This window comes from Pezoporus flaviventris, unplaced genomic scaffold, assembly GCF_033815535.1.
Source record: "Pezoporus flaviventris isolate CSIRO_AGI_PZ_B2104156 unplaced genomic scaffold, CSIRO_AGI_Pfla_v1 ptg000040l, whole genome shotgun sequence".
NCBI lineage: Eukaryota > Metazoa > Chordata > Aves > Psittaciformes > Psittacidae > Pezoporus > Pezoporus flaviventris.
In genome coordinates this window covers 7,004,076-7,031,759 of record NW_026892588.1, presented here as the reverse complement: position 1 = coordinate 7,031,759, position 27,684 = coordinate 7,004,076, and the positions used below count along the sequence as shown (strand labels likewise).

The following is a 27,684-nucleotide window of genomic DNA, read 5'->3' as shown; positions in this document are numbered from 1 at the left end:
AAAAGAACCATTTTAAGTATCACAGCTACACTGAGGAATTACAAACCAACAACCCGAAACAGCAGAGGAGGCAACTGCAGGTGTTGGAGGTCTTTATTGAGATTATAGCACAGATACACTTCTATAGTTACCTTTCCACTTTTATACGATAGTTAAAAATGCTTGCTACAGTGCACATATAACTTAGTAACCAAGAGAACCCAAAACTTAACTGCAGTTCAAATAAATAAATAACCTAAGGTTGAAGTTTATATTTTTAAAAGGAACTGTACAATATGAAAATATAACAAAACAAACATTAGAATCTAAAGTTTTGTAGAAATAAAACCGCCATTTCCCATACATAAACAGTGCAAGAAATAAAATTCAGATAAGCTTCTGAACTGGGAATTTAAACAAGTCTTAAATTATCATGCAGACATAGCATTTTAAGCCATGCTGGTTTCTATTATAGCATTAATGGTATCCCTTTTACTTGAAAAACTGATAGCCATTAAGCTCACTGTGACAACTGCTGCCAATTCACTCTTTTCTACAGTACATTATACACAGAGGTATTCTGTTGCATTCAAAAAGTAAAATATATGTTTCTAAAGAAACAAATAGGAAAACCCCAAAATTGATATTTTACTTTTCCCAACATGTTAGCTTGCTCAGAACAATGTCATGTAGTAAAAACAGCAACATTTCCCCCAGTCTAGACGAAAAGAAAGTAAACCCCCACACTATGTACCAGACCGTCATCAAGATGCAGTTACTGCCTAGTCACTGTTGAAGTTCAGAATTCATCACTAAAAACGTTGAAGTTGTGGAGATGTTACAAGGTTTGAATCTTGAGGAGTGCTGAATATAACAGATCTGAAAAAACAGTGGTAGTAATTCATGTTTTACGTGTGTGTGTGTGTGTGTGTAACTAGTTACATACAGACTTAAGTGTTGTCCAACGTCAGTTTCTATATAAAACTCTCATTGAGGCAAAGACCAAGGAATGCAATTAATACCAAACTGTAAACACATCATTCAGGTTAGAGTGCACATCAACAACGGAAGAGTTCTCCTCATAGACTTTGGCAACAAGACTACAATAGGTCACAGCAGCATGAGTTCACATGGAAGACTGAAAGCACTGCAAAAGAATATACAAAAAACACCAAGACCTCCTAGAAACCAGAGAAATCTGTGACAAGCACCCCTCCTCTCGGTAAGACACTCTCCTGCTCAACTGCTGCTCTCCCAGTGCCTAATTATTATTACTTGGTTTTTACAGTTCTGTAGTCTCAGGTCTCTGTGCTTTAGCTGCATAGGTTGCCTTTGCACTCTAGCCATTGTAGGTCCAAAGGGTTACAGTTCTGTCTGCAGAGGATGACAAGAAAGAGAGATCTTGCGTATGCCACCTGCACTGAATAACTTTGTCCTTGTGCTCTCCTACCACCATCAGAGGAAGCTGCTTCGTGAGGTCTCCTGTAGCAGAGGAACATCAATCATTAGTCATGTCATGAATTTATATCCCAGCTCTCTGTTGATGTGCCCCTCCCTTTTTGTTTTCTTTCTCCCCTCCCATTTGTTTACTAAACTGTAATATATATTTCATCTTACAAAGCATACTTTGACCCCTTTCTCTCTCTCTCACACACAGAGCATAATACAAGGCCCCAGTGTTCCAGTTTTTAGGCATTACTGGACACTACAAATTTAAAATACAGGAATTCACAATTTTCACACCATGTGATTAAAATTTAATGGTCCAAACCCATCAAGTTGCTAAGATGTACCCAACATCCCCTCTCTTCTCAGCTCTTCCCCCAAAAATAAGCACTATCATTCTGTTTTTCTTTTTTAAAAGGTCCATTTTATGACTGCTGCCTGAAAGCAATGGCCACTTCATCAGCAAACAGTGGCAATTAGTTCTTCTCCAATATTCAAACCCCCTCCCCAAAGCAAGATTTAGTTCATAGCCCACATTCTTAGCAACACAACTTTCCAAATACCAGACACAATCGCATTTATATACATTTCAAACCCTTCAAAGCTCTACTCTCTTGTCCCGTTTTTACCAAAAACCTGGTATTTGAACCCAGTTCTCTACAGCTTCAATATTAAAAATACCAAATCAGAAACTGCCCTTATGCTCTTTGCAGTACATTACCTTGCAAGTCTGTCACCTTTATTTTCATATCATACGATCCTGTGAGCAGGTAGTGTGCCCCCGGGGAGAAGCGAACAGACCGGACATCGCTGGTGTGCGGGTGGTAGCTCTGCACCATCCGTCCTCCACGAATATCATACAGCATGCAGCTGGAGTCCTCCTGCCCCGTAGCCAGGAGACGGCCACTGGGATCAACTGCTACTGAGGCTACAGCGCTTCCTATAGGAGAAAACACACATGTACAGTTGTGCAGATAGCCCTTTTCTAGTAACAATGCATTGTGAATAATTGCGTAATACTTTGTGTAGGAATACCAAATGCTGGCCTTAACCTTAAGCTGACCCTACCTATCTACTGCTATCTTAAAGTAAGACAATTTATTATGTTCTAGCACTTAAAACTCTGAAGCCATAGGTCACACCAGAAGGTAGCAAAGCCACCATTAAGTAACTGTTTTGTCAGAGGAAATATGAAATAATGTATAAATAATGCAAGGAATTCCACATCCTCCTTCCCTCTTCCCCCAAGCCCCTGATTCCAAAAACCAAAACTGAACCCAAGTAGTTCTTTAACAATCCTTGTGCAGGTTTCTAGAGAGTATAAGTAACCAGAGTAAAATCGAAGAAATGGCTGCTTCTTCTTACCCTTGCCTTTGATTCCAAAACGGTTCTGTTTGGTTTTTTTTTAATGTTAATGTACTTGGAAGTGGCTGTTTTGAGTCAAGACAAAGGAAATGTGACTTAAAAGAAACAGTCACCAACAAACACAGAGTTAAAGATCTCCTCACAACTGTCTCTTAAAGCCAAACCCCCATTATGCGATGCAAAAAGCCTTCCATTCACTCTATACTACTTAGACATCTTGAAATGTATTTTTATGCAAGAATGGTCAGAAGCAGGATAGCAAAGCCTTACCTGTTCCATGAAATGTTGTTCCCACAACACGAACACAGCTTGGCACTCTCAGATCCCAGAATCTTACAGTCTTATCTTGGGATCCAGATGCAATCATCCAGCCGCTCCACGTATAAAGTGCTAAAATATGACCTGTGAACAAGAACTTGTTTATTTCATCAAGTATCAGTAATCAAACAATGAAATATTACAGTTCTGATTCTATTTTTGCATTCAGAGATTTAACAGTGCTGTGGGAAACCTGCCTGCTGCACGACCTAAAATGCCAACAGTATAGGCAATACCCAGCTCTGCATCTTCTCTGGAATGAAGCATGTGCTCCCTCCATTAAATTAACAGCCAACATATCCAAAAACAAACACTCCCCACCTCCCCTCTAAATACTTTAAGAGCTATCTGGAGAGGGAAAAACATAGTCTTGCTAGAAAGAAAAAAAAAAAAAGACATAAACCCCACCAACAACAAACCAACCAACGACTTCATTATAATGTAATACAGACTTTCAAAGTGCTCAAGAGAAGTGACAACATACATACCAGTGTGGCCACTTAGAGCATGTAGGCCCTGTCCTCGCTGACAGTCTGTTGTGTAAATATTACAGTCTCCTGCTCCAGCACTTATTAAAATAGCACCACCGCTTTCTGGGCCTTCCATAAAAGCAAGGTCTCTGATTGTCCCATCATGCATGCTGAACTCCAAATCTGGTCCTAAACTCATTTAAAAAGCAAGGAACAAAATGTTTATCACTGTTGGTGCTGCAATCTTTAAAGTAGCTACAGAGGTAATGCAAACTGTTTTAGGCGGGGGTGGGTATACTACCAAGTAAAAATATTGTTGCGCACTTTCCATACAATACTAGAGTTTTATACACTTTCCATAGTTACTAGAGTTCAAATAAAATGTCTCAGGATCTTATTTCCAAGTGTTGCTTGAGCTTCCTACAGTTCTTAAAGCTCAAGCAAAATGTACATAGGCCGTCTCCCCAGCCAATTCCAGCCATGGTTTACAGAGTACATTTATTTCTTTCTTTAAGCAATGGTAAACTAAAAGGGCTTTCTCTACCATGAGGGAAGGAGCATTGAGAACCCTGAACCACATGGGACAAGACAGCTTCAATTCACAACATTAAAGATAAGAGCCATATTCAGCATATTCATTAGGAGGGTTGGGCAAAGAAAATAGTATTTGCTGGGAGAGAAGTCTTCAACTTTCAAGATGGAGGAAAAGATGACAGAACCAGGCAAGAAAAAGGGGAATTGGAAATAAATTTCTACTAACAATCAAGAACTAGAGTTGGGCAAGAACACCCGCTGGTTTTACCGTATCTAGGGGGACAGAAGGTACCAGAAGACAGCAACACACCAGGGAGACTCGCAAAACAAACCCAAAATGCCAGAACTGAAACTGACCAAAATCCAAAACATAATCCTCAACCACCTAGCGGCTCTTTGCTGGACAGACTACAGTCATGGTGGAAGAGACTATGGTGATGGTGAAGAGGAAAACAGACTAAGCTAAAAACCTATGAACTACATAATCAATGTCTTTTGAAAAGCTTTGCCAAACACTGTACAAATGATTAAAAATTTTTTTTTACATTAGACACACACACAGTACCTGTTGCATTACAGGTTTCTGCATTAAAAGGCAGTACTTTCACATATTTATCATTAGAACCAGTAGCTAGCAGCTGTCCACAGGGACTCCAGGCTACACAGTAGATTGATCCTTTATGATGCTTGTTCCTTTTGAAGCGAACTACAGGTTGTTTAGGAGTGTTGTAAGCACTAGGAAAAAAATAAAATAGTAAAAAAAAAATTATATAGAATTTCCTGTTATTTTTGAGGAAAAGTATTCTAAAATAAAAATACCATTTTTGGATAACATGAAATACATTCTATGGTTCGCATTGAAACATACATGTGATCTAAGACAAAACAAAAGAACCTTCTCCATTCCATTTTCTCAGTTTTTCCTAATGTTCCCACTGTATTTGTGATTGGACATGCAAAAGAACTTACACAGTTCCTTCATCTATAAAAGGTTAATACAGATAAAATACAGTAATTATTAGCTACATAAAAATGAAACCTTATCCCCCAAGATCTAAATTGCCAGCATTTTTCTTTACACCCTTCATGCTTCAGTCTTGATCCCACGGCCATCTTTGAACATGTTTGAGTTCCATTAAGTAACAGTAAGCGAAGAAAGCTCGTAAGACACACACCACCTATAGTGGTAGCCCGTGCAGCTCCTACGGCTAAAGGCTGTGTTTGGGACTAAACCATTAGGATACAGACTGGAAAATCCAAATTCTTGAAAGCAGAAATCAGAAGCCTGTGTAACCTCTATGTGTGTACAGATAGATGTTTCTCTTGCCATTTCCCACCCACCAGACATGATGATCCCTAACTGGGGATTTTGTTTGGTATGACAGCATAATTATGGTTGGGCTCCATATACTCGTGTTTGGGGCTGTTGTTGTGCTTAGTAGTACTGTAACTATCAAAACTGAGGCCTGCTGTTTTATCCAAAAAGCTGTTGTCTATGTCATCCTTTCTGACAGGATGAGCGAGACTAGTTAAGCACTTAGAGTGGTTGAAGGATCAAAAAAATACTTCTGTGTTAACCCTGCATGGGAGGACACAGAATAATGCTGCCCTAAGTCAAATACTGTCTCTTCTTTGACCACTAAATAACAGAAAACCATACAACAAAGCAACGCACTCATACATGTCCGTCATTATGAGCTGTGCATTGAATATTACTTGTTGTACAACGTAACTCTCAAAGCTTCACCCATCTATTAGAAAATCTAATAGAGCAGTCTGTGCAAGGATCACACATCACAATTATATGTTAATGCAGGAATCTTCACAGCATCTAAACATAATCTACATTCTTATTTCTGAAGCCAGATCAGCTTTACACATAGCTATAATGAAAGGAACAGTCCCACTAATACACATTTCTTCTATTTCAACTGATTAACTTCCTATAATGTTATTTCTCTGTTCCTATAGCAGAACATAGTCAAGTGATTAAGATGAAATACTGCTGTATCTAACTTGATGCATTCACTCCAGTAACATCAACAAAGTCAACAAATTCAACTGCTATTGAAAAATTCAGAAACCTACTGTAAATACTTGAACAGAAGAGGCAGAGACAAAACAGAAGACAATCATCTAAGCCTGTTTGAAAACTTTTGAGAAACATGGTTTTAGTAAAGAATACAAAAATAAATTTACATGGAAGTTAATTTTATTTGTTGCCAAAGAGAAAATCCATGATAAATTTTCTACACTGGGACTACCATTCAGCACACACTACAGAGCTTCTTAAATGGCCTAATGCCTTCTATGTCACACAGAATCTGGATTCACTATATTTAAGAGGTAGAGGCAGCAGCTGAGAATCACTGCCTTTGTCAGGACATGGGAGCACCTACCTAGCACAGAGACCACATGCTGCCAACCAGCTGCATAGAAGCACTATGATTATTTAAGCAAAAAACTGCCAAACTGTAGTGTATATCTATCAGTGTTTAATCTCAAACCTATGGAAAAAAGCACACTACTCTTGTACCTTTAAAGAAAAAAACAAAAGAAAACAAACAAGCAAACCCCACCAAAACCAAGTGGTTCTGAACCATACAGCAGTTTGACAGACAATTCAAAAAAAAGCTTTAAGAAATCCCAACAAAACTTTGCTGTACAACTAAGCAACTATTTACCAGATACGGTACACAATTATAGCTTTTTGAAAGCCATGAAACATCCTGAAGGCATGTCTAGACTCTGGTTGTTCCAAAGATTAGAGTATCTTTAAGATAATGTAATCTGTCTGTTGACTTTTAAATCCCATGATGAAATGTTTTTGGCAGACTCTAAGCTTAAGAGAAAAAAAAAAAAAACATGAAGAAGTACAAGCTCAGAACTGAGGAAATCTCAGTATTTCTTTCATATCCAGACGCAGTATGTCACTTGTCACATTAGGTCATGCACTGTAACTTGGTGACTAAGGCTGCAGAATCAATCTAACCTTCCCCAATGGTTACAATAACAAGCTGTGTGAGAGTAGACCACAGTAAATACAGAAGCATCCATTCTCCTGGGAGAGTTTTGCACTGCTTACCATCCAAGAGGAGGTTTTCTGGGCTTGAAGCCCACCAAGTCAGCTTGCACCCACTATTGGAGAAGTCAACATGGATTTTTTATTCAGGTAATGGCAAAAAATAATTTGCAGTTAAACTTGAAAAGCCACCTTACAATAGTATTTAAGGAGAAAAAGAAAAAACCAACATCAGATTACTGTTTGAACCTTTTGGAAGCCTAAACATGAGTCATAAACTTGGAAGCTGTCCCTGGTATGTCACTGTGCATGCTTGTAGCTCCTCCTAAAATTGTGAGATTTTAGATGCCTGCATTTCTTCCCCACTCCAAGATCACCTAACTGGAACACAGACAAAATTGAGACAGAAATATTTATTTCCAAGTGAAAAAAAAAATCCCTTCCTCTCCCCAGTAAAAAATGAATGAAAATAAACCAGAAAAACACAGGCACACAGTAAACCACAAAAGAAGCTTTTCCTGTCAAGGAACCTAAGTATCAGGACAACAATGTTTATAGTAACAATGAGCCAACAGACATGCTCTGGCAAATTTAGCCATGGAAGCTGAGGAAGATACTGCTTTCTCTACTGTTAAAGTCTCTCCTCCTGCCAGAAACTGTATCTCCCAAAGCCCAACTTGTGCTGGCTTGAGAACTGACATGCTTTCTCCCGCTTTTACAGCTGGAATATCAAAACCAGAAGGCATGACAGTGAAATCATAAAGGCCTACCTGCTGAGACAAAGATAACACTTTTATAAGGAGAGGTGTGGTACTGTGCTGGCATCTTGCCTGTAATGGGAGACCAAAACTGTAACCTACAAATACACACGTTCTTAAGCACATCTTTTTGTTTGGCAGCTCGTGTTTCTAACGAGAGCACTGCATTATTACAAAATCAAAATAAAGGTGTGAAATGTACAGGTATCAGCAGCTACGGGTGAAAGAGGTGCTATGATACAGAAAAGCAAATGATTCCACAAGATTTCTTACCTTGGGTCAATTACTTCTGGATAGGCACAAACTCTCAAAGTTTTCGAGTTGGAGCCAACAGCATATAAACTCCCACTGGGATGAAAGGCTACAGCTCTGACAGCTTGCGTGTCTTCTAGAGTATTAATGCAAATGAACTGCTTTTTTGATTTGTCATCCTGTGTAAAAGGACAACAGTCAAATTAGGTTCTCCATCATAAAATCGGACATTTAAAAGTGGATGCAACTGTTTTGTAGATTAATATAAGTCTATTGTACCAAAATAGCACCACCAGCCTCAACACAATTGTCTACTCCAGGTCAAGGAATAGCACACTAAAAATCAGCTCACTAACATTAGATTAACATTTATCATTGTCTTCCAGGCTTCCAACAGCTTTTGTTCTTCTAAACAGCCCATCTCAGACACATGATATTAAAGTTTACTTCTGTGTAAACATGTTTGATTTGCAAGGGGAACAAAGCTCCATTTTTACTGAAAACAGTCCAAGTCATAAACACAGTTCATAAAACAAATGTAATACTAAACATAAGAATCCGTTTTTCATCCTGTAGATACCAGAAAGCCATCTTTATCACATCATCCTCCTGACAACTTCATCACCACCTTTATCAATTTATTTCTTTTATTTATCTGATGCAGAAATTTTGGAATGTATTCATTGCAAAGTTACTTCTCTAACGTTGGACCACACTGACTGCAGTCCAGTAATCAAAGTTTCAACCTGGAAAACATAAAACAATGGACATAAAAGACATCCATTGGAATCTCTGTTGTACAAGTTGAGAGCTGGGACTGTTTAGCCTTGAGACCAGAAGGGCTTATCATGGGAATTGTGTGTGTAAATCTCATCAGTTTATGTAAGTACCTGACAGGAGGAGTGAAGAAGAAAGGAGCAAAACTATTCTCATTGGTACCCAGTAAAAAGACAAGAGGCAATGGACACAAATTGAAATACAGGAAATTTCATTTAAACTTTGTCATTGTAGAACCACTATGAGGGTGGTCAGATACAGGTTCTCCACAGAGATTATGGAGTCTCCATCTTTGGAGATACTCAGAACTTTGGGCACAGCCCCAGGCAACATGCTCTCACTGAGCCTTCTTTGGGCAGTGGGTTTGGACCCAAAATCTAGATGTCCCTTCTCAACGGTTCTGTGATTCTGAAGGTTATGCATCAACCAAAATTCATTCTAAATACCTATTAACGATGAGGGGATGTCACATGGTCAGGTTTAAATACTGAATCTCGTGAAAACACAAGTTGTGAAGAAAACTCACCTCATCTCCTCTTGTCCTTGTTAAATTCCCTGAAGAGTCTTCCAAATGGGGCTGAGTGGCAGCATGTTCTGATACGCTGTTTTAATTTGGAGAGTTTAAATTCACAAGAAGACAGGGAAAAAAAAACCTAACCCCAAACTAAGAGCAGGGACAGATTTGTTTTTAAGTAATTTTTGGACTGAATTACAGTTTCAGTCATTCTCACAAGTAATTTATGTGGACACAGGTTATTAATGTTCAATTCTTTATCATTAAACTATTATATTTACAAGGGGCTGCTCTTTTAGCAGCAGCTCTGGGCATTGAACAGTGAATGCAAGTTAAAGATATTTGTTTTCACCCTATGACATACATATATACATATACATACACACAGGGAAAAAATGGTTGCTGCTTTCAGGTCAGCACTAGTTAACAGAAAAAAGTCCCATTCCCACTCTGCCCTGCCTCTCTCTCCATCTAGCTTTTACTTCATAAAAAAAGCTTCTAGAAACTTAGTAGAACACAAAATGACAAGAACTATAAGATGGAATAAAAGTGAGAAATAAAAAATGAGCATAAAATGTAAACCATAACAAAGAAACCACTATTTCTTATTGTCCTGGGTTTACCAATAGCAGTCATTTTTTCTCCTTCTTAGTAGCTGATGCAGCACTGTGTTTTTGACTTTTGGCCTGGGAACAGAGCTGGTAACACTGGTGTTTTAGTTTGACCAAGGACTTTGTGATTCTCATGCTCTGCCAGGGAGAAGGGGAAGCCAGGAGGAAGTAGAGACAGGACACCTGACCCAAACTAGCCAAAGAGATATTCCATACCACAGCATGTCATGCCCAGGATGTAACTGGGAGTTACCCGGAAGGGCACTCTCTGCTCGGTCGGGCTCGTTTCGGCGAGTGGTGTTATACTCTCTTCACAGTATCACACAGTATGCTAGAGATTGGAAGGGACCTCAAAAGATCATCTAGTCCAATCCCCCTGCCGGAGCAGGAACACCCTTGTTATTTCCCTTATCATTATTATTATTGGTGGTAGCAGTAGTGATTTGTGTTATACCTTAGTTACTGGACTGTTCTTATTTCAACCCATGGGAGTCACATTCTTTCTATTCTCCTCCCCATCTCTCTGGGAGCAGGGAGGCTGGGGGGAGGAGGGGGGGGGGAAGGGAAGAAAGGCAGGGGGAGTAGAAACTGCATGGCTCACTTGCCGACAGGGCTTAAACCACAACACTTATGTGTACTGTTAAAACCAAAACAATTTATAAACCCTATAAAAATATTGCAAACACTGATCATGAACTAATATCCCCAATCAATGACAAATTCATTTGATAACTAAAACTATACCCTGACACCTACTCCCACTGTGTTAACAGATGGGTATTTCTAGTCCTGAACAGTCTCATATAACTTACGTCTGACTCCCCTGAACAGGTGACTCTTCAGGAAAGGGTATCTGGTTAGCTGCTCCACACTTCCGAGGAGTGCTTGTACTAACATTTTGGCTACCAGTTGTCCTGGGACTACCATCTGAAGGTGGCGTTGTGAAGTTACTTGCTGGATGGGTAGATGCATTCCCTTTGCTCCCATTACATTGCTGGCTAAGTGTTTGTACATCATTTCCAAGATTGTCCATACCTATATTTAATTCTCCTAGTTTCTGGATAGACCTAAGAATTAATGACAGGAAAAATAAAGTTCACCAAAACAGGTTATTATGAGAACTTGAGGAGGGACAGGAGTAGATGGAGGGACAATCAACAAAAAGCTCCAACCTGTTAAGAAATTGTTCAGTAAGGTTCTGTTGCTGGTCAGCTCCATCTTCTTGATTTACACCTCCTTCCAACAACATTTGCTGGTACAGCTGTCGTTGCTGCTCCTTCTGTTCTAAATGCTGCTGGTAACGTAGCCTTTGTCTGTAGTATTCCTGAAACTGCTCTGTCGAATCACGAAGCTAAAAAGAAATGAGAATTACTGATGAAAAATCGATACTTAATTGCAGAATTTAACCTAAATACTCACTTTCCGGTTCATTATTTCAGCATAGGCATCAAAAGGCCCAGCAAATTCCCCTCTGAGCAGCAATGTTGTCATTCTTACTAAAAAGGTAAATCACTGCCAGCCTGTGCTATATTTACTGTTGAATTCATTCTGCCATAATTCAGGAGGAATTCTTCTCTTTCCTACAAGACTTAAGTACTAAAGATCAAAACAAACAAGAGACTGGAAACTGATAATAAAAATGAGAAAACAGTGTAAACTACATTCCAAATTCTAAGTTCTGTTTTCACTACAAATTTAGTATTTTCTGCCACAGAAACCTCCCTGCCATCAGCAAGCAGAACTGATTTATCTCTCCCAATAGCCAGCCTTGAAGTAATCTATCCAAGCGTTACATCTTACTTTTGAAATTCGTGCCTTGTTCTAATTCCTCACTTTCTGAACCAGACACAAACACCTGAGCTGTCTTTCTCACAGCCTCTTTCCTCTCATGTACTATCTTTAGCTTCCCACATCACCATCTCCCCAGGACTCAGGGCCCAGGGCCTTCTGCATTCCCCAATCCTCACTTCTTTTTTTTGCCACTAGTTCCAAACACCACCATCATAAAACAGTTGATAACAAGGTAAGAAATGAACAGAAACAAAAACAAAAGCACTTTAGTCCAACGCTAAACTATCAACACTGAAGTACAATACATTTTATAAAAAACCCAGCCAAACTGCAGATTTACCAACCGGTAGGAAAAAAGTAGTAAAAGGTAAAACATTGGTGGGTTGGGTTTTTTTGTTTTTCCATTTTCAAAAGTGACATCTTTGTCATCTAATGATTCTAAGTGGCATAAAGACGCCCTGGTAACTTTGCATTAGTTCAACCAATTCATGCAGAAGATCCTTCTTTGTAACTACAAGCCTTCTCATTTCTTGTAAATAAAATCTCTTGCATGATGATTCTGTCTTTTCTGACACACTGATTTTAGTTTATATTGGATTTTCTGGCCCTGTTGCATTTGAAAACATTTACAGTTTTCCGTTTCCCAAGATGAACACTTGCAATTGACTAACTCAGCAGTTACCTCCAGAAATCTAGAAAGCATTAATTCTCTGTATTTTGAATATGTGAAATATTCCCCAGTCACTGAGTTATAATCCTTCTGAACAACAGGTATATTCTTTTCTATACTTCTTTCCATGACCAATATGTGTTTGTTGCAATTAGATTCAACCCTTTGATGCTCTGGATTGTGTGTCATTATTACCGAAACTAGCACCTAAATCTAAGGTATGTTGCCTAGATGTTCTCTTTAAAATCTGGCTTCTAACTCAATCCCTTCAAGAACAGTGCAAAAATAAAGCTGTTCAAGAAATTTAAGTTAATTTCTTACTTTCGCAGTATACCTATATACCACTACAATGTGGAAAACAGAACAAGGTAAAATTGGATGGGTACTATCTTCTTTTCTACTTCTGTGGAACAGTCTGGCCAACATCTTCACCTACAGCACAGCATCTTCTGTCTTCATTCTGTCCTACAAATTCTGCATCTGGATTTTTGCCTTTTGAAGCCTGATCTATTACACCTCTAGCTAAGCAATCTTCACCTTCCACTTATTCCCAATGCGCATACACAATACTGCTGCAGCAGAGAAGTTGCTCAGCAGAGTCCTTGAGGGGCGTGAAGTCCTCAAGTTTGGAGGACTTGTCTAATCCTCCAGTAGACCCCATTGCCTCACTCAAGTATCCAGAGTCTACAAGAATATAGCCCTGTGAAGACTAAACTGGTTTTCATTACCATATAGATGTCATAAACTAAGGCAAAGTCTCATTAAGAAAATCAAACTGGAGTCTACAAAGAAGACTGATTGCATACTCGATGTTTTTCATCATTCCTGAATCAAGAAACAGATATTTAAAGCTGTGGAAAAAGACAGGTAACTTTATCCTATTGAACTGTTCTTTCACTGTCACCATATTGCTGTTAAGGAGAAAAAACAAAAAAGGATAGTCAAGGCACAAGCCTTCAAACATGAACCCAAAAAAAAGGTTATGATATTGGATTCTGAGTAGCAAAGGCAAAATTGGATAATTCCCTACAAAATGTAACTTCTGTGTCCCAGACAGAAAATTATGCAAGATGACCTTTGGAATTTGGTATTAACACCAAAAATGACAGGCTACACATCAAACTCCTCACTAAAACACTAAGAAGATTCTCAAGCATTGTTGAATGTAACACTGCAAGCTTGCATTAGACTCAAATGACAGCAGATATTTCTACATAAAATAGTAGATTCTTATAGCTTTCCTACTATAGTAAAAACAGGATTCAAAGCAATCCATTGTCATGCATGAAATTCTTAACACAAAGGCAAATTATTATGAAGTGATCAGAACCCAGCTCCAAGCGCCTCATTATTTTTAAGCTAACAATCACTACCTCATTTTTCTCTTGTTTGGCTGATCCCTGACTCTGTGCTCCATTAAGTGGTTCATTTTCTGGAACTGAACTCTGGCACGAAGTCTCACTGCCGATGGGATGCTGTTGTTCCACAGGAGTATCGCTTATTACAGCAACATGGAAAAGAAGAGAAGCTTAGTTGAGAAAATATAAGAGTAGAAAATCCCCTAGTAAGTACAGAAATATAACATTCTAGAGTAAAACCTGATTAACACAAGTGTGCAAACTACTTATGTCACAACACAGAAGACACATATGAAAGTGCAAGAGGCACTTTTTCCCTAAGAAATGGCTTGCACCAAATTAAATAAACCCCTAACAAACAAAAAGCACAGCCAGCCAATGTGCTTTGTTCCCACATTTTCCAAAAAGCTGTACCACCATGGGGTAAACAAATTCCTTCGTTTCTACCCTTTCAGTTGATTTATATACCCTGTAACGAACAACTTATTCAAGATCCTCTATTGTCAAACAATTACATGCATGGAACACAGGCTATGTGACTAATGTCTTCTACAAGATAATAGTTTAATTACCACTACCAATCTAAATTTAAGCTCCACCTAAACTGAACTCCACCTAAATTTAAGCTCACTCTAAACTGACCTTCATTGAACATTCCTGGAAGTGCTACGAAGGAAAATGTTTATGCAAGTTTTGCTATTCGCTCATTATACAAGTATTTCTGCATGGAACAACCAGTAAGTGTGCAGAACACATTACGAGTCTTGGATTCCCATCTTCATGTTTGTCAACTTAAAGCCCTCTTCACTGACTTGGAGCAAAGCTCTTTAGGAATTTATCTTAAACTTTCTGGGTATCTCTGTATAAACAACAGTAACTTAGCTGACTAAAAGACAAGTAATTACTTGCTGAATACGACTTCTAAGAGAAATACCATGTGCATCAGCGTGATGAACCAAGGGCTAGATTTATGTATCACTCAGCTTCTGAGCATCTACCCTTGCAAATATTGCCATTTAAGTTGGACACTTAATCTGAAATTGGATTTTCTGCTGAAAAATGTAATGCATTTTCGAAAACTATGAACCCCTTAAGCTAATTCTAATCTTCAAGAGATGTGTTAATAAAAAAACGTGTTAAGAACAACAAATGTCACAACATTGCATGAAAATGCTTACACAAATAAGAGCTGTGGCAAGTTACCACTTTATTTTGCTCACAAGATAACTCTGAGCAGAATTATTCTAATACTGACACGGGAAACATACATTAGTGTAAAAATTTCCATTATCATTGGTGAACTGACATAAGCACACTGTTGTTGGGTTTTTTCATTGAGTTTAATTACAGCTGCTGTCAACCTTAACACAAGATTATTACTGTAAAGCAAAACTACTAGACGATTTCACCAACTGGAGCCAGAATTAAGCACCACAACTCTAAGAGCATCCTCTGCTGGCCAGTGCAACCAAGTGCAGAGCTAGGTACCCCTGATTGCCCCAGAGCTAAAAAATCTGGCAGCTGCTTTCTAGAGAAGTATGGATATAACATTTAGAAATGGACTAACAGCTGATCTAGACAAAGGCCAAGCAAAACCATGATGGTAAGTTCTTAATTTACAAGTACCATTTCTTTTATTTACCTAGACTTTGCTCTCAGAGCATTAAAAGCACAAAGTTTTGATACAGACTTCAGTTCTTAAGGAGAGATGTCAGTTTTACTGTCTACATTGCATTTATAATTATATTAATAGCATTCAACACTATCATAACACAACTATTTCCAAGACAAATATAAAACCATTATATATTCAGCTGCCTTATTCAGACTTGTTTTGGAAAATAAGTAAATATTTAAGCTGAACTACTACTGTAACAATTTAAGTGATGGAGAAATGCTGCCAAAATGGCACATAGTCATTTCCACTGACTTCACTGGGACTATTTCCATATGTAAATTTCTGAAGTATACTTAATCATTTAGACCAAAATTTAGAGGCACTTGAGGTCATAATGAGATAGAGAAAGAAGACAAAAGTTACAGCTATTCCATTGTTTCCCTTTAGTTATCTGGAATGAAAGAATTGAGTAATACTGAACACAAATCTTAGCTAGGCTTTATTACATAATTCAAGCTGATCTGTGCTCTGCGCTAGGATTTCAACTTTATTAAAGTCCAGATTGAACCCATAAGGCTCAAGATAAAATATAGAAATCTACTTTGATCATAAGAGCATAAGGAAGAAAATTCCTCATATTCATAGTTTTGATTACAACAGATTTTTAACAATCAAATCATGTTTCAATGTTACAATCATGTTCAAAGTTACAGTGAAGGCAATAACCCACTAATACAAAATGCAACATAAGCCAAAGTGAAACTATAGCTTCAGTTGTGCTTACCGCTCAGGTGACTCCTCAAAAATGCTGTGACATTCTGTATTCTCAAGCATGAGACTTCGGCTGAGATTCTGTACTCCTGGGTAGTGGAAATTAGCAAAGGAGTGCGACATTGGAGAAGTTTTGGTCCCAAGGTCTGTGACTCGCTTATCATGACTTGTTAATCCACATGACAGCCCATCTAAGGCAGGGTTTAAGGAACGGGTCATGTAAGCGTCTGCTGACTGAGGCCGTCTCATTGGGGATGATGGGTATGGAGAAAGTTTGCTGATAAGAGGTGTCAGAAGATCAGCATAGGCAGCTTTTGTAGGCTTGAGGAGTTTATCAACATGAATATTAAGCATCTTCTGTTCAAAAGCGCAAGAAAAAACAGTTGCTGGCAGATTCTGAAGCCATGATAATAAGCTAAGGTCCAAGTCATCACACCCATTACCACACAAGAGATCAATGCCCAGCAACACTTCACTTTCTGTGATTTCTTCTCCTGTTGCTTTACTCTGACAGAATTCCACACAACATTCATAAAGCAATCCCTTCATTACAAGCTGAAATAAACGATTGTTACTTGCTTTGAAACCAGCCTCGCTCAGTTTCCTATCAGCAGGAATAAACTCTGCCACCATGATGCAGGCTTCTTCAAAGCAGTGAACCCGTGCTGTGCTGGGATTCCAGTCCTTGAATTCTGCGTGGTTGGTCAAGCGAGGCAGGGTCAGTAGCAAGCAGAGTTTACTGTAGTCTTCCTTAGAGGGACAATATTCTTCCAACGCATGTAGGCACTGTACAGCCTCTCGCATTGTAAATTCCAGCTACAGAAACATTAACAGAGTAGTTTGTAGTACACGTTACAATAAAACAGTTGCAGAAGAAGCTGTAGCAGAAATTCTCCACTATCATTCCTTTATTACTGTTTATATTTTAATTAAAACAGCATACTGAGTCTGGAATTGCTGATGCAAATGTTACAACACAGACAAATTTCAGAGTGCTTTAACTTCCCACCCAGTCCCATTTTCTTCATGTCACTCCAGGTTTGACAGGCTTGAAATGGTAAACCTGTACTTACACACATTCAATTATTCTATAGTACAAAAAGTTACTTCCATTCTCAAAGCCAACTGACTTATTTTCCCATTCCTCCTTTTTTTTATTTATTTTATAGAAAGCTATTGGAATGAGTGATAAATGGCTTCAAGACTTGTCTATTTTCCGGTGTTTAGCAACTCTGAGTTGGCTTTTATATTGAGATTTTCTATTCTTCAATCAAAAAAATGTTAAAAAAGTTCTCAGACGATAAGACCTGCAAAATGAACAGAAGGCTTTCAAGTACAAAGCTTGTTGACAGCTAAAAGCCAAGACCATGTTAAGTACACGGAACTTGGCAATTTTAGTTACAAAGATTTAAAAAAATAATAAAACTCCCACTTAACCATGTTACTTAGCATCTGCTTGACACAGCAGCCTTTCATCCACAACATGCCAACAGATTTGGTAACACTCAAAACAAAAAATAAAGGACAGAAATCTGAATTCCCCTCCCCTCTGCTGCTATCTAGTAACAGGACGCAGATTAAGTGATTAGAATACACATTCCCTTTACAACTACAAAGCTAGACTTACTTTCAGCTTTCTCTACTCCATCAGGAGAAAACCCTGCAGTACAATATATGTATAATGGGACAGAATTACAATCAACTGAGTTTGTAAAATGAAATCAATTGTCTTAAGACTACTGGAATTCTTCTATTTAATAACTTTTCTGCCAGAAATTTGCTATTAATCTATTAGAACATATATGAAAAACTAATTTCGCAATCTGCACATCTTCTTTGCCAACTTGAGTTGACATCTCTTTCCACATTGAAAGACTAAGTTCATAACTCCTGCTGATTGCACATCTAATTGAATCAGCCCTTTGTGAACCCATCTGTTCCCTCCAAATAAACAGCTGTGTCCTTTCTCTCTAAAAGCAATGGAAATTAAGTTTAAGATGAATTCTAATTGAAATTTTTCACCACTTGTAACAATATATTTCTGTGATTCTGAGGTTTGCTTCAGAATACTTTTGAAAAAAGAACCCTGTACTTCAGCATAATGGCCTAAAGGACACATGAGGATCAGGACCACAAACAAACACAGTGTATGCTGCTAAGTTTGAAGTAACCCTTGTATATACAATTGTATTTGAGAGCTGGGAACCACATTCATTTCCAAAGGATATAATTTTTTTTCCTCATTGTTCATAAAACCATTTGCTAACAGCTAAAATGTATGTATTCAGAGCTAGGAGCTTCTGCTGTGCCTTTAACCAGAATCTCCCAAGAGGTTTCCTTACAACAAAAATCCTAAACAAGAGACAATTCTTACATGCTGAGGCTCATCTTCTGCTGACATCGCATTGTTTACACATAAGGCTTCCAAAAACTTCTGCTTCATTATGATGTAACGAAATCTGCAGGTGAGAAATGAGATCTATATGTCTCGATACAGTAGCTGAACATTCTTTTAGAGACAAGCAAGGTATTTTACAGCATATTTTTGAGTTAGGCACAGAAATTGCAGCGACAATGAATTCTGATCTCAAATTCTAACAAACTGGTAACCACAAAATTCTATATTAACAGAAAATGCCTTCTTCAACAATTGCTTTCAGAAATATTAAAATATTAGAAGGCTAATACGAAAAAAGCATAGTAATCATACTAATTTCTTCCAAAGAAATATGGCAGACAGTAAACTATAAAATGACACCACAACATGCACCACACTCCTGAAGTGTATGGAAAATGAAAACTTGCTACAGATTGTATGCACATACTTTCTATAGTTTATGTTTAAAAGCACAAGCACACACTGTAGGAACTGTAGAGATTAGAAAAACTCCATAAACTAAGGTGAAAGTTTTATAGCTACTGGTTTAATCCACAATACTTGGAAATTCATGTATATTCCACAGCTCAAAAAATTCTACTCTGACACATATTCTATTTTACCTTTTCTTGTCGAATTTTTCCATACATTCAAGAGGCTGAATAAATTGAAGAACCTCGTCCCACTGACCATCAAGAATCAACTGCCTGTTAAAAGAAAGAGTCACTCCTTCAATTTTACTGGGCAAGGACACCCTTCTTTCCAAGTAAGTAGCCCATTTAAATAAACAGCAGTTATTTAAATATACAACAGGTGATCAACCTGCTCTGAAAAGTTAACGCTTTGCACAGATGCCAAGATGACTGACTGATGCGACTATTAAGAACAACAAAATCCATACCGTCTCTCAGTATTTTGTATTAATTACTGCATACTGGAAGAACAAATACTAGTTACTCTTAAAGGCACATCAAAAATGACAAAATGCTCCAGAAATGACAAAATCAATCTTACAAGGAAGAGTATGAGTAAATAACACTGCTTCAATGAATACATCCTGAAGAATGAAAGCAGACTTGAAAATGAGTGATTTTTAATTGCATAAATACTGCTGGGCCTATTTTATAAAGGGATGGGTTGGGGTGAGGAACACACAGCTCTCAGACTAACAGAAGAGCAACAACTTGGCAGGAACTATGCCAGCACAAAAACTCCAGCTCCAAGACCAGCAGGGCTAGACTGTACAGGTGGATTAGTTCAATTTCTTCATACCCCCACATCACACAGTTCTCTATAAAAGGCCCTGATCTACAAGGAAGGGGCGATTTTATTATAAGATGTATACTCTAACTAAGGCAGAATCAAACAAGCAAATAGGATTAATAACTTCAACTGAAATCTTCTTTAATTTCATTCCAATATCTGTAATTTTAATCAAAAGTGAAGCCAGGTGAGAAATTCTGTTCAGTGATTAAATTAATTTTTAATGTCTTAAGAACAGCTGAGTAAATTATTTTCTCATGCTTCCACAAAGTTCTTCGGCATGAAATACAGAACAGCAGTGCTAAAGAAAACCTACTGTGCATCTACAGCAACTCCTTTTAATAATTTTAAGGGCAATAACCTAAATGGTAAATTGCACCAACTTTCATGCCTTGCCGATAACAGAGACCTCCTTCATATTGTTAAATTTAAAATAAATCTCTGTAATACTTTGAAATGCAGGTAATATTTTGGGGGAAAATCTCTGTAAGCCACTGCACTCATTCTAGATCTTAGCACTAGAATATTCTAAAAATATTTTATTTTAGTAGTTAATAACCTACACATTCAGTTCCATGTGACATCGTAAGCAGATAGTATCAGATCACTGACCAACAGATCTTGCTCTCCCATCTTATTCCTGCTCATGAGCTTTCTCTCACTTTGCACTGAAACTTTTTTAGACCTGATCCCACTTTAATTCATTATTGTGCCAGAAAATAACCAAGTTACAATAAACAAACAAGCAAACAAACAAACAAATCTATGTCAACCCATGTTGATGACTCCTAGTCTATTACTTCAAGTGGCTCTAAGAAACATGTCATTAACTTCAAAGCTGAAATATGATGCAGGGCTGGGCCAAAGAATTGGGATCAGGAAGAAGTAGAATAAGATGAGGGAGTAACACCTCCTGTTTAGTGGCATGGGGCTGCCCACAGAATCACAGTCCCACTCTACATTTTCATATACATGGTATTGAAGCACTAGAGAAAGAAGTCTTACCTTAGAAAAAGCATGTCATCTGAAAACAAGCCATTAATGACCCCACTTTCTTTCTCAAGTGCCAGCATGCTGATATGAAGTTTCCTTGAGTTCAGAAAATCTAGTATTAGTTTTATTATTTCAGCTTCTTTAACATTTACTGTTTCTTCAGCCGTCATGATGGCAGCCTAAATTGGAAGAGAGAATTTTAGCTATGTTCAGTATCTTGTTTTATGCTTGGCTAAGAAATGTTGGCTAGTAAAAACCAACCAAATGGTTTTATAGGACAGAGTACCACAGCATTACAAAAATTCAACAGACAAGATTGGGAAATTTATTTTAAGAGTTTAATTATGAAGCCACAATTAAAATCTAACAATGTATCTGCATGTATTTTTATTTGTCCTACACATAACATGCCACCAGATAAACAAATCTACCAGAAATCAATCCTCCTGCAGCATGAAAACATTATTATTACCAAGTATGCAATATGTAAAATTTTCCTTTCTGAAATGCAAACAGCAAAGTTCAAAGAGCATAAAAGTCAGCCAATTACTTTGTCATTATCTAGAGAACTTACACATAAACTTAAATACAGAAAAGACAGCACACTAAAAATGCAGTCTCCCCCTTCCCATTTTTTGAAGTAGTGTATGACAATTAAGGCAGAGGTTTTCTTCCTTCATAAGAAGGAAGAATGAAAGGAAGGAAGAACCTAGCTCTGTCTAAACACTTCATGAAGAATCTGAAGCTGCAAACCCAAGGTGGCTTAAGCCAGCTTGAGCACTGACTGCCAGAGTCCCCTTCACTCACCCGACTCCAGCTGCATGTTCTGACCCTTCCTCAGCACTCCTCACCTGGGTTGTTGGCTCAGCCTTCCCACCAGCTCATATGCTGAAGTGGCTCAATGGTCTAATGAGCTCTCCAGCCAGCAGAAAGGAAAATCAGGAAGACGCAGCTGGGAGAGTGACAGGACAAGGCTCTGGCTATTGGCAGTCAGCTTGTTAAAGCTCCCATGGATACAACATCCAAGCTCCTTTGCAATACAATTCCTCCAAGGATATGAGAGTTTTAGCATGTGGTTCTCTTAGGAAACCTGAAATGAATTTTATTTCTGGCTAAGCCTTAAGTCTGACTTAAAGTAGAAGCTGTTCAGCTTTTCATATCTTTTTAACCTTCATTTTTTAACCTTAAAAACCTTTAAACCTAAAAACCTTTACAGCTGTAGCTCCTAAGTTGATCTGCTGAAAACTACCTGGGGATGTGTAGAAAAACCCTGTAATACAGCCAAGTCACACAGCATAGCCTCATCAGAGTGCTTCAGAAAAAGCTAGCAGCTACAAGAGTGCAATTTCATGTAAGGAGGAGTTCAGTTTAAGCCCATGTTACTGCAGAAAGGGGCAGTCCCTCTTCTCACCTCTGCACTCAGCCATACATCACACTTCATGGCACCCCACACAGAACTGCGTGGCTGGCCAGATCACCTCTCTGATCCAGGCACAAGTTATCACTCTGTGGACACCAGGGAACTAACACTGACGGAACTGACAGAGCTTTGTTTTCTGGCAGCAGCCACATCTTAACCTGACTAAAACTGATTATGAGAACGCACCAAAGAACAGAAAAGAAGCCACAATCAGTGATGAACCATCAATAACCCAAGGAAAAACGAGAGATCATAACAGTGATCAGAAAAATTAATGGAGATAAACTTAAAGAGGAAGATGCCCACAGCAGTAATTACCCCAGCTGATCTCCTTTTTAATTCCAAAGGGGAAATGGAAACACTACTTAATTCCTTCACATAATCATTTACTTATGCAGAAATTTGGCAACTGCAACACCCAAAGACAAATAAGTGTGGATAACGCAGCTCCCAAGACAAAAATGAAGAAATGGTGCAGACCCCAGACACCTCAGCCTTGGCAAACTGCAGTCCATAAACTAGTTATCCATCTCATATTAGCAAACATGCACAGAAAGTGGTAAACAGAAATCAAAGAATACATATAAGAAGTTTGAATAAGTAAGCCACTCATAAATTATTAACAACAAATTATTTATTTACTGGAGAAGAGCAGAAGAGAAATACTGTAGTGAAGCTTCTCACTGATCATCATAAACCAGTGCTCATGAACTTCAAGTGATACAAAAAAGTAGGCATTAATAACAGGGGTTTGTATTAATCATCTATATCCCCAAGTTCTCCCATCTTCCTCAAGTTGTATGCCTCTTTTTTCCAAGTAAGGCTTTGCCAGAACATTTGACCAGGAAAGCATTTGATTATAGCAGCATAGTTTATTCTGGGACAAGGGAGACCTAATTGTGCCAGATGGAATGGCCTTACTTCTCTTGTAAAATAGCTGGGCTCAGTTCTCATTTCAGGCACTGAACACTCCCATCACCAAGCACTGTGACGGGTCTCATGCAGGACACCCTAGAGACCACGAACCCACTCTCAGCTAGTAAAGTCAGAAATTAAAATCTGGCTTGCAGAAAGCTTTGCTGCAGGAAAGAAATCAGACACATAAATCCAAAGCCAGAATTTGTAGAAATATACCTTTTCCTTACGTTTTAGCAGTGTTTCAACTTCCCCTTTCAGCAACTGGATATGGATTTTTTGTTTCAGAGAAAAATTTAATCCTACCTTACACAATGAAGGAAAGGGGGGGGGGGGAAATCAACACAAATTTAACCAATGGCTTATAATTAACATCTTAATTCCCCAAATCCCCCTAATGCACTTGCATTTTTTCTCCTTTTTTTTTTTTATTTCTGCACGGGTGGGTTTTATATAAATCAACCAAATTCATTTCCTTGCCAAAGTAAAACTACTAGAAAAATTCAGACTAAGACTCCCTTTGAAGAAAGGAACTCCAAGCCCAGCTTTGTTTTCAACTGGATCTACTGGACTTAAGACTAAATAGGAAGTCACTCTACAGAGTTTCAGTATTTTCTTAACAGTAATTATTTATATAATCTATTGATTTAAAAAGAGAGCGTAACACTCAGTACTTTGCTTCAGAGTACAACTATATTAAGCAAAAATCAGCACCTGTAAAAAGCTGCCCTCTCCACTGTAGTTTTAAAATAACAGGTTTGTCCTGAACATAAAGCCTTTGCCAAGTCTAACACTTTATTTATATTGCTGTCCTGGGTTCAGCTGTAACAGCTATTTTTCCCCTTCCTAGTAGCTGGTGCAGTGCTGTGTTTTGGCTTTAGTCTGATAACTCACTGGAGTTTTAGTTGTTGCTCAGTAGCACTTACCCTGCTCAAGGACTTTCCAGTCTCTCACCCTTTGCTAGTGAGGAGGGGAACAACAAGCCAGGAGGTAGCAGAGACAGGACACCTGACCCAAACTAGCCAAGGGTTATTCCACACAATAGCATGTCATGCCCAGTATATAAACTGGGGGATGTCACCCAGAAGGCCCAGATCACTGCTTGGGTATTGGTCAGTGAGTGGTGAGCAACTGTATTGTGCATTACCTGTGCTTATTGTTGTTTATTTCCATTTCCTTTTTAGTTTGATTTTCTCTCCCCTTATTTCCCTTATCATGAGTAGTAATAGTTTTATACTATACTTGCATTATTGGACTGTTCTTATCTCTATGGGGTTTAAATTCTTTCCATTCTGCCCCCATCCTGCCCAGAGAGGGGAGAGAAAATGGGGGGTGAACAAGAGGCTGCATGGTTCTGAGTTACTGGCTGGGCTTAAACCATGACAATTACCCATACAAATTAGGAAAAAGGATGATGGGCCACCCTCCATATTTGATATGGGACTAGTCACAGCACTTCTGCAGGCCTGTCAAGAAAGATGTAATATCCAAACATAGTTTGGATACTGAACTTCAGCAGAGTTAAAGTACAGTGTTAAGCTCATACATTAACAGTATTATAAATATATTCAATGTGCATGTGCTATCAGAGCAATACAAATAGCTAGAGAAGAACAATAAATCTGCTGGAGATTTTCATGTAGTCAATGGGTTTCTGGCTGACGAGCTCAGACTTCTCTTATGAGCATTGTGCTGTCAAAGTAATAAGCAGCACTGTAATACTATCATAAAATTATAAAAATACACAGGCTTACACGTCACCCCTACCAGTTTTTCTGACATTCAGCAATATGCATATATGTGTATAAATAAAAATAATAATTAAAAAGTAAAGAACAGCAGGGAAACTCAATTATAGAGCTCAAGCTGTATCTTGGTTCATCCCACTATAGTGCTTTCTGCCAGCCCATATGGCACATAACGTCACAATCTGATCAGCTCAAGCACTAATACTCAAGAATGACTGGAGCACAGCATTAGCTTGCGGTATAAATGAAAGTGAATAAGTATTATAGCATAACATATCCAGTGCCTTCTATTAACCAGGTTTTGGCTACAATGCTTATCTTACCCAGTCTTTCCAGAACTGTACTTTTCCACACCTGTCCTTTTTTTTCTCCCATCACTCCCCCTTATCATCTTCTCCTAGTTCTGTATTTAAATTGCTTTTCCTCCTAATAAATCTGCATCAATAAAAACAGACACACTTCTCACCACAAACCCTGGCACAAGTTTTCTCTACATCTTCAGCAGACAACATGTCCTTTAAACAAGCTGTTTGTAACACAGGCTGCCTACTCCTAAACTTTCCAGAGAGAGGTTTCACCCTTGTTCTGTTCTTACTCATGCTCTCAGAACACGCCAACAGCAAGCACCCTCTCATGGTGTTGCAAGCACAGCAAACAGTATTTAAAAAAAGAATAGTTATGCACAGAAATACACTAATTCGGAAAAATCTTTATGAATTTTAAGTGTCAAAAAATAGTCACTAACCAGCCTCCCTTTAGATTATATCTCTTAAAAGAAATTTAAAACGTATAGGCATTAATATACTAGAAGGCTGAAGTAACATTTAATGTTCTGGAAATACAAGTAAATAGGGAATTCTAAAATAAATGTTATTCCCACATTATTTATTTTTTGAAATACATCACTCATATAATACACATTCACAGAACAGGGCAAGGAATATAAAACCTCTAATTACTCAGAAATACAAGAATAAAATATCAGAGTTCAAATCTGGAGTGTCACACTGACAGCAGTGATACGTTTAAAGGGAGAAGCAATGCCTAGTTAGAAGTCTTGGTTCACTGACTTCAATGACAGCTGCAGTGCATATCCATAACCTCAGCATCTCTGTGAGCTATGTCACAGAAAAACCAAACGTGAAGAAGAAATACATATTAAAAAAGCTAGCTGCTTTGCTTCAAGTTATTTTACCTTTTAATCCATTCCACAGTCACTTACATATGGATCTTGGGCCAGGCGAAAAACCACTCTTGAGTTCTGGCTACACAGACCCCGTGAGGGACTCAGGCCCAGCGAGTTCTTAGTGGCATTTTCTCATGTGCCCTCAATCACCTTCCAGCTATTCCACACCAAAAGATTTTGAAAAAAACCCAAACAAGCCTACAAGCCATTTATTTTCTGTTACAACTGTTTTCCAAACAGTTAGTACAACTCACTGAAACCCACTTCACTCCAAAAGAAAGCACAATTCATTATTTCAAATGAACTACATTAAGCACATTAAGGCCTTAATAGAAAACCTTCACCAAAGTTTGCCCAGCTGAACTCTGTAACTGAAACCTTTTTCTGCTCTACCATACAGCAACCAAGTGCCCTCTTATCAGCCTTTTCTTCCTCACACAGGTTTTTCACTAGCTTGCCCTCTAGTAACCCTTTTTTTTTTTTTTACCCTGCTTAGATCAGCTGTTGCTTTAGATCCACCACAGCAACCCTTATCTCACTATGCTTTGGAAGTGACTGGCAGAGCTCTTTGCCTTCATCAATCCCGGTTACAACATGCACGTTCTTTATCCACACCTTTCTGCACCATGAATGCCAAAAAGGTGACATTAAATTATACAATACTTCCATGTTAAATTTAGTAAAATGAAAAATCCAAACAAGTTACAGACTAGCAATGAATATATTTCGGCTTAAAAAAAAACCACCAAACCCCACACTTGCTCCAGTCTTTTTTCCTCTTCACATGCAATTCCAGAGGAAATCCAGCTCTTATAAAGAAAAGGCTCGGAGCAGCCGCACTAATTACACAGCGCCGAGCCCGAATTAGCATGTGGGCAATGTCAGCTCAGCACCGGCAGGGCCGCAGCAGAGCCGACGCTCCTCTGAAGCGGCCCCGCTGCCAGGGCACACCCCTCGCCCGCCCCGGGGCAGGGGCGCCGGCAAGCACCGAGCCGGCCACCGCGGCCCACCGGCCAGGCCCGGCCCGGCCCACCCGCGGGTGCCACAACAAAGGGACGGCGGCTGTCGGGCGTCGCCGGCAAGCCGCGGCGATGCTCCCCTCGGCCGCGGGCCCATTAGCATGGCCATCCCCGTACGACGGAGACGGGGCGCGGCCCCTCGACAAGGCAGCCCCACGGTCTCCGGGGCGCCGGGCAGCTCCCACCTCACGCCACTGCGGACGCAGACCCGGACTCACCGCCCCGTACACTCACGCGGCCCCGGCTTCTCGTCCTCCGTCCCGCCCCCCGACACTCACCTGAGGAACCCAGCGGGCCGTTCGCGCAGCACCAACGGGGCGTGAGGGAAAAGATGGCGGCAAGCCTCACTGCAGGGTGGGGCGGGCCCGGCCCGGTGTCAGGGCCTCACTCCGGTTCCGTTCCGTTCCGCTCTGCGGCTCCCACCCGCCCTCACCGCGGACTGCCGGCGGCGCGGCGCCGCAAGACCCTCCCCGCGCCGCACCCGGGCGGGGTGCCCCCGCCGCTGCCTG

At 39.2% G+C, this 27,684-nt stretch overlaps 1 protein-coding gene across 3 annotated transcripts; it reads right to left on the bottom strand.

The window, feature by feature from the left end:
* Positions 1-75: 75 nt before the first annotated feature.
* WDR47 (WD repeat domain 47) lies at positions 76-27,652 on the bottom strand. 3 transcript variants are annotated; one of them, XM_061465153.1, is made up of 15 exons: positions 27,454-27,652; positions 20,900-21,066; positions 19,255-19,338; positions 18,629-18,713; positions 16,268-17,070; positions 13,878-14,004; positions 11,219-11,397; positions 10,859-11,113; positions 9,448-9,523; positions 8,166-8,323; positions 4,678-4,847; positions 3,597-3,767; positions 3,061-3,192; positions 2,147-2,365; positions 76-1,461 (listed from the first exon to the last, which is right to left on the bottom strand). In XM_061465153.1, exons 2-15 carry the CDS (start codon positions 21,055-21,057, stop codon positions 1,319-1,321), a joined length of 2,760 nt encoding a protein of 919 aa, XP_061321137.1. In that variant the 5' UTR covers positions 21,058-21,066; positions 27,454-27,652; the 3' UTR covers positions 76-1,318. The 3 variants fall into 3 exon arrangements, with proteins under 3 accessions (XP_061321137.1, XP_061321140.1, XP_061321138.1); XM_061465156.1 differs by having other exon boundaries at positions 13,881-14,004; positions 27,454-27,651; XM_061465154.1 differs by lacking the exon at positions 27,454-27,652 and adding an exon at positions 21,695-21,851.
* Positions 27,653-27,684: the final 32 nt, after the last annotated feature.